General features: G+C 39.4%; 1 protein-coding gene across 12 annotated transcripts in view; it reads left to right on the forward strand.

Annotated features, from left to right (window-relative positions):
* The window catches only part of ZNF667 (zinc finger protein 667), a 48,235-nt gene that overhangs the window by 12,601 nt on the left and 21,479 nt on the right, over positions 1-14,155 (forward strand). For 11 of the 12 annotated variants that reach the window (XM_082368055.1, XM_082368053.1, XM_082368056.1 and 8 more), the window contains 4 exons: positions 625-716; positions 2,235-2,361; positions 3,666-3,758; positions 11,388-13,610. In XM_082368055.1, the coding sequence (XP_082224181.1) occupies positions 625-716; positions 2,235-2,361; positions 3,666-3,758; positions 11,388-12,967 (1,892 nt within the window). In that variant the 3' untranslated portion in view covers positions 12,968-13,610. Of the gene's footprint in view, positions 1-624; positions 717-2,234; positions 2,362-3,665; positions 3,759-11,387; positions 13,611-14,155 lie in introns of those variants that run through there. The other variant, XM_082368049.1, reaches the window with a different exon arrangement.

Here is a 14,155-nt window from a genome sequence, read left to right on the forward strand (position 1 = left end):
CTGCCGCAGGGCCCTTGCACCTGTTGTACCTCTACCCAGAATGCCCTTCTCCCAGTGCCCAGGTGGCTCACACTGCATTCACACCTCGGCTCAATGTTGCCTCTGAGAGGCCTTTCCCTGCCACCCCGTCACTCCATCCCCTGCTCGGGTCCTTTTTTTTCTGCATAACAGTGATCTCAGCTAACACTGTGTGTTTTTTTTTGTTGTTGTTGTTGTTTTAACACTGTGTTCTATACGGACTTGTCTTCCCTGCTGGAATGTAAGGTACCTGGGAGCTGGTACCTCTCTGCTCTAACTCTGCTCTCTCCCCAGCACCGGGGACGGTGCCTGGCACCTGGTGAGCACTCCACAATTCCTTGTCAGATGGAAGAACAGGTGTCTGCCTGTCTCATTTGCCTCCTGATCTGGAGCCTCCTGTGATCTTAAGAACAGATAGTGTTGGCTGTGGTCCCTCCCTGATCCTGAGAAGGGGCAGGAATGCTTCAGAAGATGTTCTGATCTCCCGCAGTGTGCATGTCTGTGCACGTGTGTGTGACCAGGGTGTGGGGCCAGGGGATTCTTATCCTAGAGACCCTGGGACCACCCAGAAGGCCCAGTCGACTCATGACTTCTCTTCTCTCCCAGCCCCACCTTCTCAGCACTCTGCCCCTCTCCAAATTGAAACCCTCAAGGGGGAGGAAAGGATGCCTGCTGCACGCGGGAAATCCAAGTCCAAGGTAAGTAGTGGTTCCTCATCCTTTGGGAAAGTTCCATCTTGTAAGAAACCATTTGATTTCCTCCCATGGAAACATCCTACCCCATGGAGACCAAACCAAGACATAGTCCCTGGTTTCCTTCCATCACCACCACCGGGCGTGGGAGCGTGAGAAGGGCTCCAGTGACCCAGGTAGCCACTCAGCGGCCCCCTCTCCTTTTTTCTCAGTGTGCACATGACCTTTCACCTATTCATTCAGCATCTCCAGGGTCTCTGCCTGTGCTGGGAGGAATACTCTCCCCAGAGAGAAGACCAGAGCCACCATGGTTTCTCGAGGTGGACATGAGTGCCCAGGTGGGACCTGCTGGGGCAGAGGAGGATTGGATGCTGTGCTCCAGAGTTAATCTCTTGATGTTGCTTTGTCTTTACATGTACCCCCCATTTTCACCAGGAGGACATCTCTCTAAGAGACTCCTCATAACCCTGTGTTCAGGTTGAGTTAGTCGGAGCCAGGCCAGTGAGCCAGCCTCCTGAAATAAGCACGTTTCAAGACTTTAGATGATCAAGTGATTTTCTACAATAAGCCTCTTCAGTGCAGTTTCTCATAATAGACACTTTTGCCCTCTAAGTTATGTGTATTCATTCCCTATTGCCACAAACTTGGCCATTCAAAACAGCACACATTTATTATCACACAGTTTGTGGGTTGGAGTTCAGACACAGCTTGGCTTAGCTGGATCCTCTGCTTTGGGTCTCACAAGGGTGAAATCAAGGTGTCAGCAGCTGTGGTCTCATCTGAAGCTCAGGGTCCTCTTCTGAACTCATCGGTTATTGGCAAAATTAGTTCCCCCTCCTGCTTTTCATGTGGCTCCCTTCATCCCATCTTCAAACCAGCAACAACAGGTCACATCCCATTCATCCTTCACATCTCTCAGACTTCCCTTTCTGCTCTCCTCTTCCACCAGCTGGAGAAAATTCTTTGCTCTTAGGGGCTCCTGTGATGACATCGGGTCCACCTGGATAATCCAGGCTACTCTCCCTATTTTAAGGTCAACTGATGAGTAACCTTGATTACATCTGCAAATAAACTTTTGCCATGTATAACGCAGTCCCATGTGTTTGGGGACATGAATCAGAAGCCAGACTGCCCAAATTGAACCCCAGCTCCTTCATTTACAAGCTCTTAGATCTTCAGTAAGTCACCTCACGTCTCTGGGCCTCAGTTTCCTCATCTGTAACGTTGCTGTGGTCCCCAGTCACTGGCTAACATGAGCCAGTACATGTAGAGTACTTAGAAAAATGCCTTGTCTTTGTCAATGCCCCGTAAATCCAAGTTGACATGCTTTTTATGCAACAAAATCTTTATCATGTTGCATTGTGTTTTGTTTAATACACCTGCCCCTTTTGATCTCAGAACCGCAAATGTTTCCTTAATAGAATCCTGGCACCATGTATCTCCCATGTTTGGAAGTCTAACGTTTCCTCCAGTCATGTGGAAGCACAGGCCCACAGTGAAAGGACATGTGATTTTCCATTTCAGGCACCAGTCACATTTGGGGATTTGGCCATCTACTTCTCCCAGGAGGAGTGGGAATGGCTGAGCCCCATTCAGAAGGATCTGTATGAAGATGTCATGTTGGAAAACTACCAGAACCTGGTTTCTCTCGGTAAGGCTCTCCTGCTCCCGTAATCCACAGCTGGCCCATCGTGGGGCATGAATCAATCAGTCTAGTCAAGAAAACAGAAGCCACTCCAGTTTTTTGTTGTTGTTGTTTTAATGGCTTTATTTAGGTATAATTTATATATTATATAATTCACCCATATGCAGTATGCAATTCAGTGATTTTTTAATGTATTTACAGAGTTGTGCATCCATTACCCTAGTCAATTTTAGAACATTTTCATTATCCCCAAAGGAAAGCCTATACCCATCATCAGTCCCTTTTTATTTCCCTCTGCCCACTAATCCCCCCAGATTAGGCAAACACTAATCCACTTTCTGTCTCTATGAATTTGCCTATTCTTGGCATTCCATAAACATGGAATCAAATATGTTGTCCTTTGTGTCTGGCTTCATTCACTTAAGGTAATATTTTTGATGTTCATCTACATGGTAGCGTGTATCAATACCTCATTCCTTTTTATGGCGAAATAATATTCCACATTTTGTTTATCCATTCACCAGTTGGTGGGCATTTGGCTTGTTTCCACTGTATGGCTGTTACAAGTCTGCTGCTATGAATGTTCACATACAAATTTTTGTGTGGATGCATATGTTCATTTCTCTTGGGTATATACCTAGGAGTGGTATATGCTGGTCATATGGTAACTATATATGTAACCTTTTGAGGACACCTGGGTTCTTTTTAAGAGAAAAAATTTAAAGTATTGACTTAACAGGTACTATTAAAAGGTGAATATTAGACACACATGGTAACTGCAGGACACAGCCACCATCCTAGGGCTGGGAGGACAGAGGGAAGAGTTTAGAGTTTTTAGGACTTTGAGGAAGGGACTCAGACTTCTGAAGGAGAGGGGTGCGCTGCCTGGTTTATCCTCCTGAGGGCGCAAGATGAGGCTAGTTCTGGAAGTGCAGGGAAAAAAAGAAAAGCATAAATTGAAACCACCAGTACCCCTATTGGTGGATGCTGACACGGAGCAACTGGCACAGAAGTGTGGATTACAGCAGATCAGAGAACGGTGGGCTTGGGAGCAGAAAGGCAGTAGCTGAATAACCAGCCTCAGGAGTTTCTGGTCCAACTTTTCAGGAAAATAGTTGGCTTTGTAGAGTTAGAAATGTATAACTCTGCTGGCTCTGACTGAACTTTCATCCTTCTTCTTCTCCGCCTATCCTTTACATCCTCTGTGCTCCTCTTGCACTAATAAACCCCATTTTTGTTGACACAAAGCTTGGCTCTAACAGCTGTGGTGCCCACATCATGCTCAGTTCCAGTGTTTTTCCTGTGTGCAGGACTTTCCTTTCGGAGGCCAAATGTGATCACCTTATTGGAAAAAGGGAAAGCACCCTGGATGGTGGAGCCAGTGAAAAGACGCGGAGGCTTGGGTGAGTGACAGAGAACCAAGGCTTAGAAGCTGGCATTCTCTGTAAGGGTGCCCTCCATCATGAGAGGGCAGCATCTTTAAGATAATAGTTGAGAGACACTTTCTCCACCTCAGAGGCCCCAGGCTTGTGCAGAAAACGCAAGTCTCTTCAGTATGAGCCCCAAGAGGGAGAATAACCAACATTTAACAAGCTCCTTATTAGGTACTCTTTTAAGTACAGGTTCCTCCCAACAACCCTGTAAGGTAGGTAGTATTATTATTCCTATTTTATAGATGAGGAAACTGAGGGCCAGAGAGGTTCGGTGACTTGCCCAAGGTCACCCAGCTAGGAAGTGGCAGCAGAGTTGGAGTTTGAACCCCAGCTTCCAGTTCCAGAAGCTCAGCTTTTAATAGCCTCATCCCCACCTATCCAGTCCCCTGCCTCAGCTTTCATATTTCCCTTCAGAGAAAGTGTGTTCTGATTTCTCTAATGATAGCATTTCAAATGATCAAACTTGCATCATTTTCTTCAATCCTTAAAAAAAAAAATTAAAAATCTTTTCCATAACTGTTTATTTTGACTGCTTTTCAAGAACTCATTCCCTTTTCTCGTAGATTCCTCTTTGGTTGGTCAAGTTATGGGTTTTTAAAATTTTTTTGTGGTTTTTTTTTTTTTTTTTTTTTACAGATTTATGAGTTTATTTTTTGTGGTAAAAAGCACATAACGTTAAATTTACCATCTTAACCATTTTTAAATGTTCTGTTAAGTATATTCACATTGTTGACCAAGAGTTATTTAGAACTTTAATTTGCAATACTGAAACTCTGTACCCACTAAATACTAGTTCTTCCTACCTCTCCATTCAGCCCTTGGTATGATTTTGACTACTATGGATACTTCATATGAATGGAATCATGCAGTATTTGACTTTTTGTGACTGGCTTTTTTCTGCTTAGCATAATGTCATCAAGGTTTCATCCATGTTGTAGTATGTGACAGGATTTTCTTCTTTTTAAGGCTATATAATATTCCATTGTATGTATATACCACATTTTCTTTATTCATTCATCTGTCAATAGACATTTGGGTTGCTTCCCCTCTTAGCTATTGTGAATCATGCTGCAATGAACATGGGAGTACAGATATCTCTTCGAGATCCTGATTTCAATTCCTTTGGGTATGTACCCAGAGGTAGGATTGCTGGATCATATGGTAGTTATGTTTTTAATTTTCTGAATAACCTCCATACCATTTTCCACAGTGGCTGCACGATTTTTCATTTCCACCAATAGTACACAAGGATTCCAACTTCTGCTCATCCTCACTAGCACTTGTTATTTTTTTTTTTTTTTTAATATTTATTTATTTGTCTGCGCCAGGTCTTAGTTGTGGCACACGGGATCTTTGTTGCCGTTTGTGGGATCTTCGTAGCAGCACGCAGGTCTTATTTGTGGCATGTGGGTTCTTTTTAGTTGCAGCATGTGGGTTCTTCAGTTGCAGCATGCAGGCTCTTAGTTAAGGCATGTGGGATCTAGTTCCCTGACCAGGGATTGAATTGGGCCCCCCTGCATTGGGAGCATGGTGTTTTAACCACTGGACTACCAGGGAAGTCCTCTGGTTTTTTTTGATAGTGGCTATCCTTATGGTGTGAGGTGATATTGTGGGTTCAATTTGCACTTCCCTAATGATTAGTGATGTTGAGGATCTTTTTATGTGTTTATTGGCCATTTGTCTGTCTTGGAGAAATGTCTGTTCAAGTCCTTTGCCCATTTTTTAACAGGGTTATTTGTCCTTTGTTTTTAAGTTGTAGGAGTTCTTTATATATTTAGCATGTTAATCCCTTATCAGATATATGATTTACAATACCCATAGGTTGCCTTTTCCCTGTTGTTTTCTTTGACATGCAAAAGTTAAGTTTGATGTAGTCTCATTTGTCAGTTTTTTCATTTTGTAGCATGTGCTTTTGATGCCATATCTAAGAAATCATTGCCAAATCCAATGTCCTGAAACTTTTCCCCTATGTTTTCTTCTAGGAGTTTAATAGTTTTAGGTCTTACACTTAGGTCTTTAATCTATTTTGAGTTAATTTTTGTATATGGTGTATGGTAGGGGTCCAAGTTCATTTTTTGCATGTAGATACCCAGTTTTCCCAACACCATTTGTGGAAGAAACTGTTCTTTCCCCATTGTATAGTCTTGGCACCCTTGTTGAAAATCATTTGACCAGATTTGCAAGAGTTTATTTCTGGGCTCTCTATTCTCTTCCATTGGTCTACATATCTATCTTTATGCTACTACCACACCATCTTAATTATCAGGAAGTCTGAGCCCTCCTACTTCATTCCTCTCTTGCAAGATTGTTTTGTCTGTTCAGGGTCCCTTGAGATTCCATATGAATTTTAGGACTTTTTTCTATTTCTGCAAAAAAATGTTATTGAGATTTTGATAGGGATTGCATTGAATCTGTAGATAACTTTGAGTGGTATGGACAGTTTTACAATATTAAGTCTTCCAATCCAGAAGCACAGGATGTCTTTCCATTTATTTGTATCTTTTGATTTCTTTTAGCAATGTTTGTAGCTTTCAGTGTACCAGTCTTTCATCTCTTTAGTTAAACTTGTTCCTAAATATTTTATTCTTTTGATGCTATAATAAATAGGATTGTTTTCTCAGTTTCCTTTACGGAGTGGTCATGGTTAGTGTATAGAAACACAACTGATTTTCGGGTGTTGATTTTGTATCCTGCCACTTTACTGAATTCATTGATTGGTTCAAACAGTTTTTGGTGTGGAATTGAGGTAGTTCCTTCTATTCCTATTTTTTTGAGTGTTTTTATCATGTTAAATTTTGTCAAAAGCTTTTTCTGCATCAGTTGAGGTGATCATGTGGTTTTTGTCCTTTAATTTGTTAATGTGATAGACTACATTTATTCTCCCATATTGAACTATCCTTGCATTCCAGGTATAAATCCCACTGGCTCATGTGTATGATCCTTTTAATGTGCTGTTGAATCTGGTTTGCTAGTATTTTGTTTAGGATTTTTGCATCAGTATTTATCCAGGGATATTGGTCTGTAGTTTTACTTTGTTGTGATGTCTCTGGTTTTGGCGTTAAGGTAATGATGGCCTTATACAATGAGTTAGTAAGTATTCCCTCTGCTTCTGTCCTCTGAAAGAGATTATGGAGAATCGGAATGATTTCTTCCTTAAATGTTTGGTAGGATTCACTAGTGAACACATAATGGGCCTGGTACTTTTTGGTTTTGAAGTTTATTAATTACTGATTCAGTTTTTTAAATAGATATATGCCTATTCACATCATCTTTTTCTTGTGTGAGTTTTGGCAAATTATGTCTTTTAAGGAATTGATCAGTTTCATCTAGATTATCAGATTTGTGGGCATAGAATTGTTCAGTTTTCTTTTATTATACTTTTAATTTCCATGGAATATGTAGTGATGTCCCCTCTTTGATTTCTGATATTAATTTGTGTCTTCTCTCTCTTTCTTAGTTAGTCTAGCTAGAGACTTAACAATTTTACTGGTTTTCAAAGAACCATCTTTTTATTTCATTGTATTTCTCTATTAATTTCCTGTTTTCATTTTCAATGATTTGCTCTAATTCTTTTTTTTCTTCTTACTTTGGATTTAATTTGCTCTTTTTCTAGTTTCCTAGGGGGGAAACTTACATTTTTGACTTTAGGTTTTTTGTTCTTTTCTATTATATGCATCCAGTGCTATAAATTTCCCTCTAAGCACTACTTTCAGTGCATCCCACACATTTTGATAAGTTGTGTTTCCATTTTCATTTAATGCAAAGTATTTTAAAATTTCTCTTGAGATTTCTTCTTTGACCCATGTGTTATTTAGAAGTGTGCTGTATAATCTCCACGTATTTGGGGATTTTCGAGTCATCTTTTTGTTAGTGAGTTCCAATTTAATTCCATTGTGGTTTGAGAGCAGACACTGTATGATTTCTATTCTTTTAAACTTGTTAAGGTGTGTTTTATGACCCAGAATATGGTCTGTCTTGGTGCATGTTCCATGTGAGCTTGAGAATAATGTTAATTCTGCTGTTGGATGAAATACTCTATAGGTGTCAATTATATCCAGTTGAATGATGGTGTGGTTGAGTTCCATTATGTCCTTACTGATTTTCTGCCTGCTGGATATGTCCATTTATGAGAGGAGGGTGTTGAAGTCTCCAACTCTGATAGTGGATTCATCTGTTTCTCCTTGTGGTTCTATCACTTTTTGTCTCATGTAGTTTGATGCTCTGTTGTTAGGTACATACATGTTAAGAATTATTATGTCTTCCTGAAGAATTGACCCCTTTATCATTATGTAATACCCCTCTTTATCCATGATAACTTTCCATGTTTTTAAGCCTGCTCTGTCTAGAATTAATATAGCTACTTCTGTTGTCTTTTATTTATTTTATTTATTTATTTATTTATGGCTGTGTTGGGTCTTCGTTTCTGTGCGAGGGCTTTCTCCAGTTGCAGCAAGTGGGGGCCACTCTTCATCGCGGTGCGCAGGCCTCTCACTATCATGGCCTCTCTTGTTGCGGAGCACAGGCTCCAGACGCGCAGGCTCAGCAGTTGTGGCTTATGGGCCTAGTCGCTCCGCGGCATGTGGGATCTTCCCAGACCAGGGCTCGAACCCATGTCCCCTGCATTGGCAGGCAGATTCTCAACCACTGCGCCACCAGGGAAGCCCTGTTGTCTTTTGATTAGTGTCAGCTTGGTCTGCTTTTCTCCATTCATTTACTCTTAATCCATATGTGTCTCCATATCTAAAGTGGGTTTCTTATAGACAGCATACAGGTGGGTCATGTTTTTTATGCACTCTGAAAAATCTCTTTTAATTGATGCATTTAGACCATTGACATTTAAAGTGATTATTGATGTAGTTGAATTTATATCTACCATTTTGTTACTGTATTCTATTTGTTACCTTTATTTTTTGTTCTGTTTTTGTCTTCCACTCTTTTCTGCCTTTTGTGATTTTAAATGAACATTTCATATGATTCCATTTTCTATCCTTAGCATACTTTCTTTTTTTATACTTTTTTTTTTTTACTTTTTAAACTCTTTTTAGTGGTTGCCTTAGAGCTTACAATACACATTTACAGTTAATCCATGTCCACTTTTAAATAACACTGTACCACTTTATGGATAGCATGAGTACCTTAAAATAATGCTAACTCCTTCCTCCCATCCCCTCTATCATTGCTGTCATTTACTTCACTTATATATAAGTATACATTAGCATACACACACACATAAGATAAATACATAAGCGTATGTAATCAAATACATTGTTGCTATCATTATTTTGAATAAACTGTTATCTGTTAGACTAATCAAAAATAATAAAAGGGTTTTTTTTTTGCCTTCATTTATTCCTTCTTCAGTGCTCTTCCTTTCTCTATGTAGATCTGAGTTTCTGACTTACATTATTTTCCTTCTCTCCAAAGGACCTCTTTAACATTTCTTGCAAGGCACGTGTACTGGCAACAAGTTCTCACAATATTTGTTTATATGAGAAAGTCTTTCTCTTTCACTTTTGCAGGAAATTTTCACAAGGTACAGACTACTAGATTGGTGGGGTTTTTTCCTCAGCAATTTAAATATTTCATGCCACTCTCTTCTTGCTTGCATGGTTTCTGAGAGGTTGAATGTAAATCTAATCTTTGTTCCTCTGTAGGTGGGATCTTTTTTCCCTCTGGCTTCTTTCAGGAATTTTTCTTTGATACTCTGCAGTTTAAAAATGATATGCCTAGGTATAGGTTTCCTAACATTTATCCTGTTTTGTGTTCTTTGAGCAGCTTAGATATGTAATTTAGTGTCTGACATTAATTTGGGGAAGTTTTCAGTCATTGTTCTTTTTTCTCTTTCTTCTCCTCTGGTATTTCTATTACAGATATGTTATTTTTTTTGTAATTGTTCCAGTCTTTGGATATTTTGTTCTGTTGTTTCAGTCTTTGTTCTCTATGCTTTCCAGGTTTTGAGGATTTTATTGATAAATTCTTTAACTTGCAGAATCTTCCCTCAGCTGTGTCAGTTCTACCAAAAAGCCCATCAAAGGCATTCTTCATTTCTGCTGCAGTGTTTTTGATCTCTTGACATTTCATTTTGGTTCTTCCTTAGGATTTCCATCTTTCTGCTTACATTGCCCATCTCTTCTAGTATGCTGTATACTTTATCCACTAGAGCCCTTAGCATATTAAACATACTTGTTTAAAATTTCTGACCTGATAAGTCAAACATCCCTGCCATATTTGAATCTGGTTTTGATGCTTGCTTTGTCTCTTCAAGTTGTGTTTTTTGCCTTTTGGTATGTCTTCTAATTATTTCTTGATGGTCAGCCATGATATACCATTTAAAAGGAACTGCTCTAAATAGGCCTTTAGTGATGTGATGGTGAGGTGGGGGAGGGGAGAAGTCTTTAGTCTTATGATTAGGTTTTCAGTCTTTTAGTGAGACTTCTCTGGATTGTGAACATCACAAGTGATTCTGTTTTTCCCTCCCACATTAGGTGGGACAAGCTGGCTAGAGCCAGGTGGAGTTGGATATTTTCCTTCCCCAGGTCAATTAAGCTCTGATAATACCTCAGCCTGGTAGGCTCTGGTTACCTACCTAGTGTCCCCTGAGAGCAGGCCTTGTTAAGAGGAACAGACTGATCTGGCATATTTCAAAATGATTCCTTTTCCCCACCCCTTGGAGGCAGCCCAAGAGAATTTTTCTCCTATATTTAAGGTGAGAATCTGATCAAACTCCTAAAGGTAAATCTCGCCATATTGTGTGGGCTGCTTTGACTAGGTCCCCCTGGAGTTTTTAACTCTCAGAGTTGTTGGCACTGAGCCTCCAACAATTCATTAATTATAGTTCAGGTTTTCCTGCCCCAGCACAGGTTCCCGTGGTGGTTGTGCTTGTGAGTCTCTGCTCCAGTAAGCTTCAGTTTGTCTCTCCAGTCTTGGAGGAAGTGGTTTGCCCTGTGCCCTCCCCTCTATAATGGATCTAAGGAGAGTTGTAGGACAAAATGGTGACTTCCAAACTTTTACATGAGGAGCCAGAAACCAGAAGTCAAGTTTGGTTTCTTTTAAGATTCGATTTTAATAATACATTTTAAAAATTTACTTTATTGAGCCACATACTGTAAAATTCATCCATATTAAGTGTATAATTCAGTAGTTTTTGCTAAATTTACCAAGTTGTACCACCATCGCCATAAACCAGTTTTAGAACAGTTTTGTCACCTCAGTAAGATCCCTCATGCCCATTTACAGATAATCCCCATTCCCACTTTCAGCCACAGGCAACCAGTAATTTACCTTCTGTCTGTATTTTACCTTCTGCCTTTTCTGGACATTTCCTATAATAAAACTACATTCATCTGCTGAACAATTTATGGAGTTTAATGTGGTATATGGTATACATTTATTCTCTAAATAAAACCTTTATTTATTAATTTCCAATTGTGCTTCCCTGAATTTCAGTTATTAAATGTTTCTATAAAGCCCTTACTGTGTTAAAACCATAATAAGACACTAAAAAGTTATTCTGATTATCATCGTTATTATGATAATGATTGCAAATAGCTTTATTTTTCTAGCACAGGAAAACAAATTGAATTTCTTGATGTCTTTCAGACTTAGGGTCTAAATGTGAGACCAAGAAGTTATCTCCATATCAGTGCAACAAATCTGGGCAAAGCATCTATCAGAAACCAGTTTCTGCACCACAAAAAGTTCCCACAGGAAAGAGAGGCTGCAAGAAAAATTCAGTCCTAATAAAACCCAAGAAAGTGCATTCAAAGAAGAAATCTCTAAAATGTAACTACTGTGGGAAATTCTTTAGTCAAAGCTTAGCTCTTAAACTTCATCAGAACTCTCATACTGGAGAGAAGCCTTATGAATGCAGTAATTGTAGAAAAGCTTTCAGACAGATCTCATCCCTTATTCTTCATCAAAAAATTCACAATGGAAGGAGAAGCTATGAATGTGATAAATGTGGGGAAAGCTTCATTCAAAGAACAACCCTTATTTTACATGGGAAAAGTCATGATGAAAAGGAAATCTTTGACTGTGGGAAGGCCTTGAGTCAATGCCAATCTCTCAGTATACATCAGAAAATCCACCTTGTCCAAAATGTCTACCAGTGCAGAAAATGTGAGAAAGCCTTCATTCGAATGTCATCTTTTTTACTTCATAAGAAAATTCACAATGGAAAGAAAATACATAAATGCAATAAATGTGGGAGAGGGTTCGGTAAGAAATCAGTCCTTGTTATACATAAAAGAATTCATACTGGAGAGAAGACTCATGAAAGTGAGAAGGCCTTAAGTCAGAGTTTACAGCAGAGAAGTCACCGTATAGAGAATCCTTATAAATGCAGACAATGTGGGAAATCCTTTAATAGGATTTCATCCATTATGCTTCATCAGAGAATTCACGCTTCAAAGAAACCCTACAAATGTGATAAATGTGAGAAGATCTTCACGCGGCTTTCAACCCTTACTCTACATCTAAGAATTCATAATAGAGAGAAACTATACAGATGTAATAAATGTGAGAAGGTCTGCAACCGGCATTCGTCCCTTATTCAACATCAGAAAGTTCATACAAAGAAAAAGAAGCTGTTTGAATGTAAGGAATGTGGGAAGATGTTTTCTGGAACTGCCAACCTTAAAATACATCAAAACATTCATTCTGAAGAGAAACCTTTCAAATGCAATAAATGTAGTAAAGTTTTTGGCCGCCAATCATTTCTTATTGAACATCAGAGAATCCATACTGGAGAAAAACCCTATCAGTGTGAGGAATGCGGGAAAGCCTTCAGTCACCGAATATCTCTTACTCGACATAAGAGAATTCATACTGAAGATAGACCCTATGAATGTGATCAGTGTGGGAAGGCCTTCAGTCAGAGTGCACACCTAGCCCAACATGAAAGAATTCACACTGGAGAGAAACCATATACATGCAAAACGTGTGGGAAGGCCTTTAGCCAACGCACATCCCTTATTCTACATGAAAGAAGTCATACTGGAGAGAAACCCTATGAATGTAATGAATGTGGGAAGGCATTTAGCAGTGGCTCAGATCTTATTCGGCATCAGAGAAGTCATTCTTCAGAGAAACCCTATGAGTGTAGTAAATGTGGGAAGGCATATAGTCGGAGCTCATCCTTGATTCGACATCAGAATACACATTCTGAGGAAAAGGCTTAAGATTGTTTTAAATATGTAAAAGCTAAGAGGGAGGCTAGCAGAGTAGCAGAGACAGAGGCATGGGAAAATGCATTTGTCTATAACATAAATTGTGTAAAAATGGGACAGTTTAATGATGTGTCCCACTTTGAAAGCCAAAGAGCAAAAGTCATTGGTGATTTTGACCTGAGGATTTGAAATCAACTGAGGCAGTGACTTTATCATAGTTCTTTGTTTCAAAATAGCAAGCTCAGATGATTGGATCAGTCATTTTTAATGAAGAACATTCTTCATTTGATAAAAATAACTGGTACTTTATTTCCAATGTAATTTTAAAGCTATTTCATTGGTTAGGTACAACAAAGTGAATTGTAAATCCATTTTTCTGGATGGGCTGTGAGCCTGATTTAAGGTCATGTGAAGAAAGAGTTTGAGTTTGTCCCTTAGAACTAAAAGTATCACACAGACGGGATTTCCTCACAAACCAGGGTGCCATTTTCAGCTGACAGAAACTTCTGGTTGAGAATAAAGAAGATTGAGTAAAGATAGCACTCATAATTGTGTGGAGCAATAGAGTCATTACCATACTGTGTCTATGGATATGAAGACATGTGATCTTAATGGTGTGAAAAATCTAACAAGCCTGGGACAAGCTAATGGGGGGGGGGGAAAAACCAGGATGTACTGAAGAATGAGGAACTGCAGAACAAGGAGAAATCATTTGTTACTGTTTTGTTTGAAAATGAATTTATATTTATATGAATAAACATTGGTATTTTCATGTGAAAACACTGGTGTGCAACAAATGATTGGTGGAGAATGGGAAGTCATGGACTGAATGTGTCCTCCCAAAATTTCATTTGTTAAAACCCTAACCCCCAATGTGATTGTATTTGGAATTGAGGCCTTTGGGAGATAATAAGGGTTAGATGAGGTCATGAGGGTGGGGCCCTCATAATAGGATTAGTGTTTTTAAAGAAGAAACACCAGAGACCTCTGCCATGTGAGGACACAGCAAGAAGGTGGCTATCTGCAAGCCGAGAAACTAGCCCTCACCAGTATCCAACCTTGTGGCATCCTGATCTCAGACTTTCAGCCTCCAAAACTGTGAGAAATAAATTTTGTTTACATTACCCAGTCTATGGTATTTTGTTATGGCAACCTAAACTGACTAATACTTGGGAAAAACCCTGCATTTATGCGCCAGAC

This window comes from Balaenoptera borealis (assembly GCF_965194805.1).
Source record: "Balaenoptera borealis genome assembly, chromosome: 19".
In the NCBI taxonomy this organism is placed as follows: domain Eukaryota; kingdom Metazoa; phylum Chordata; class Mammalia; order Artiodactyla; family Balaenopteridae; genus Balaenoptera; species Balaenoptera borealis.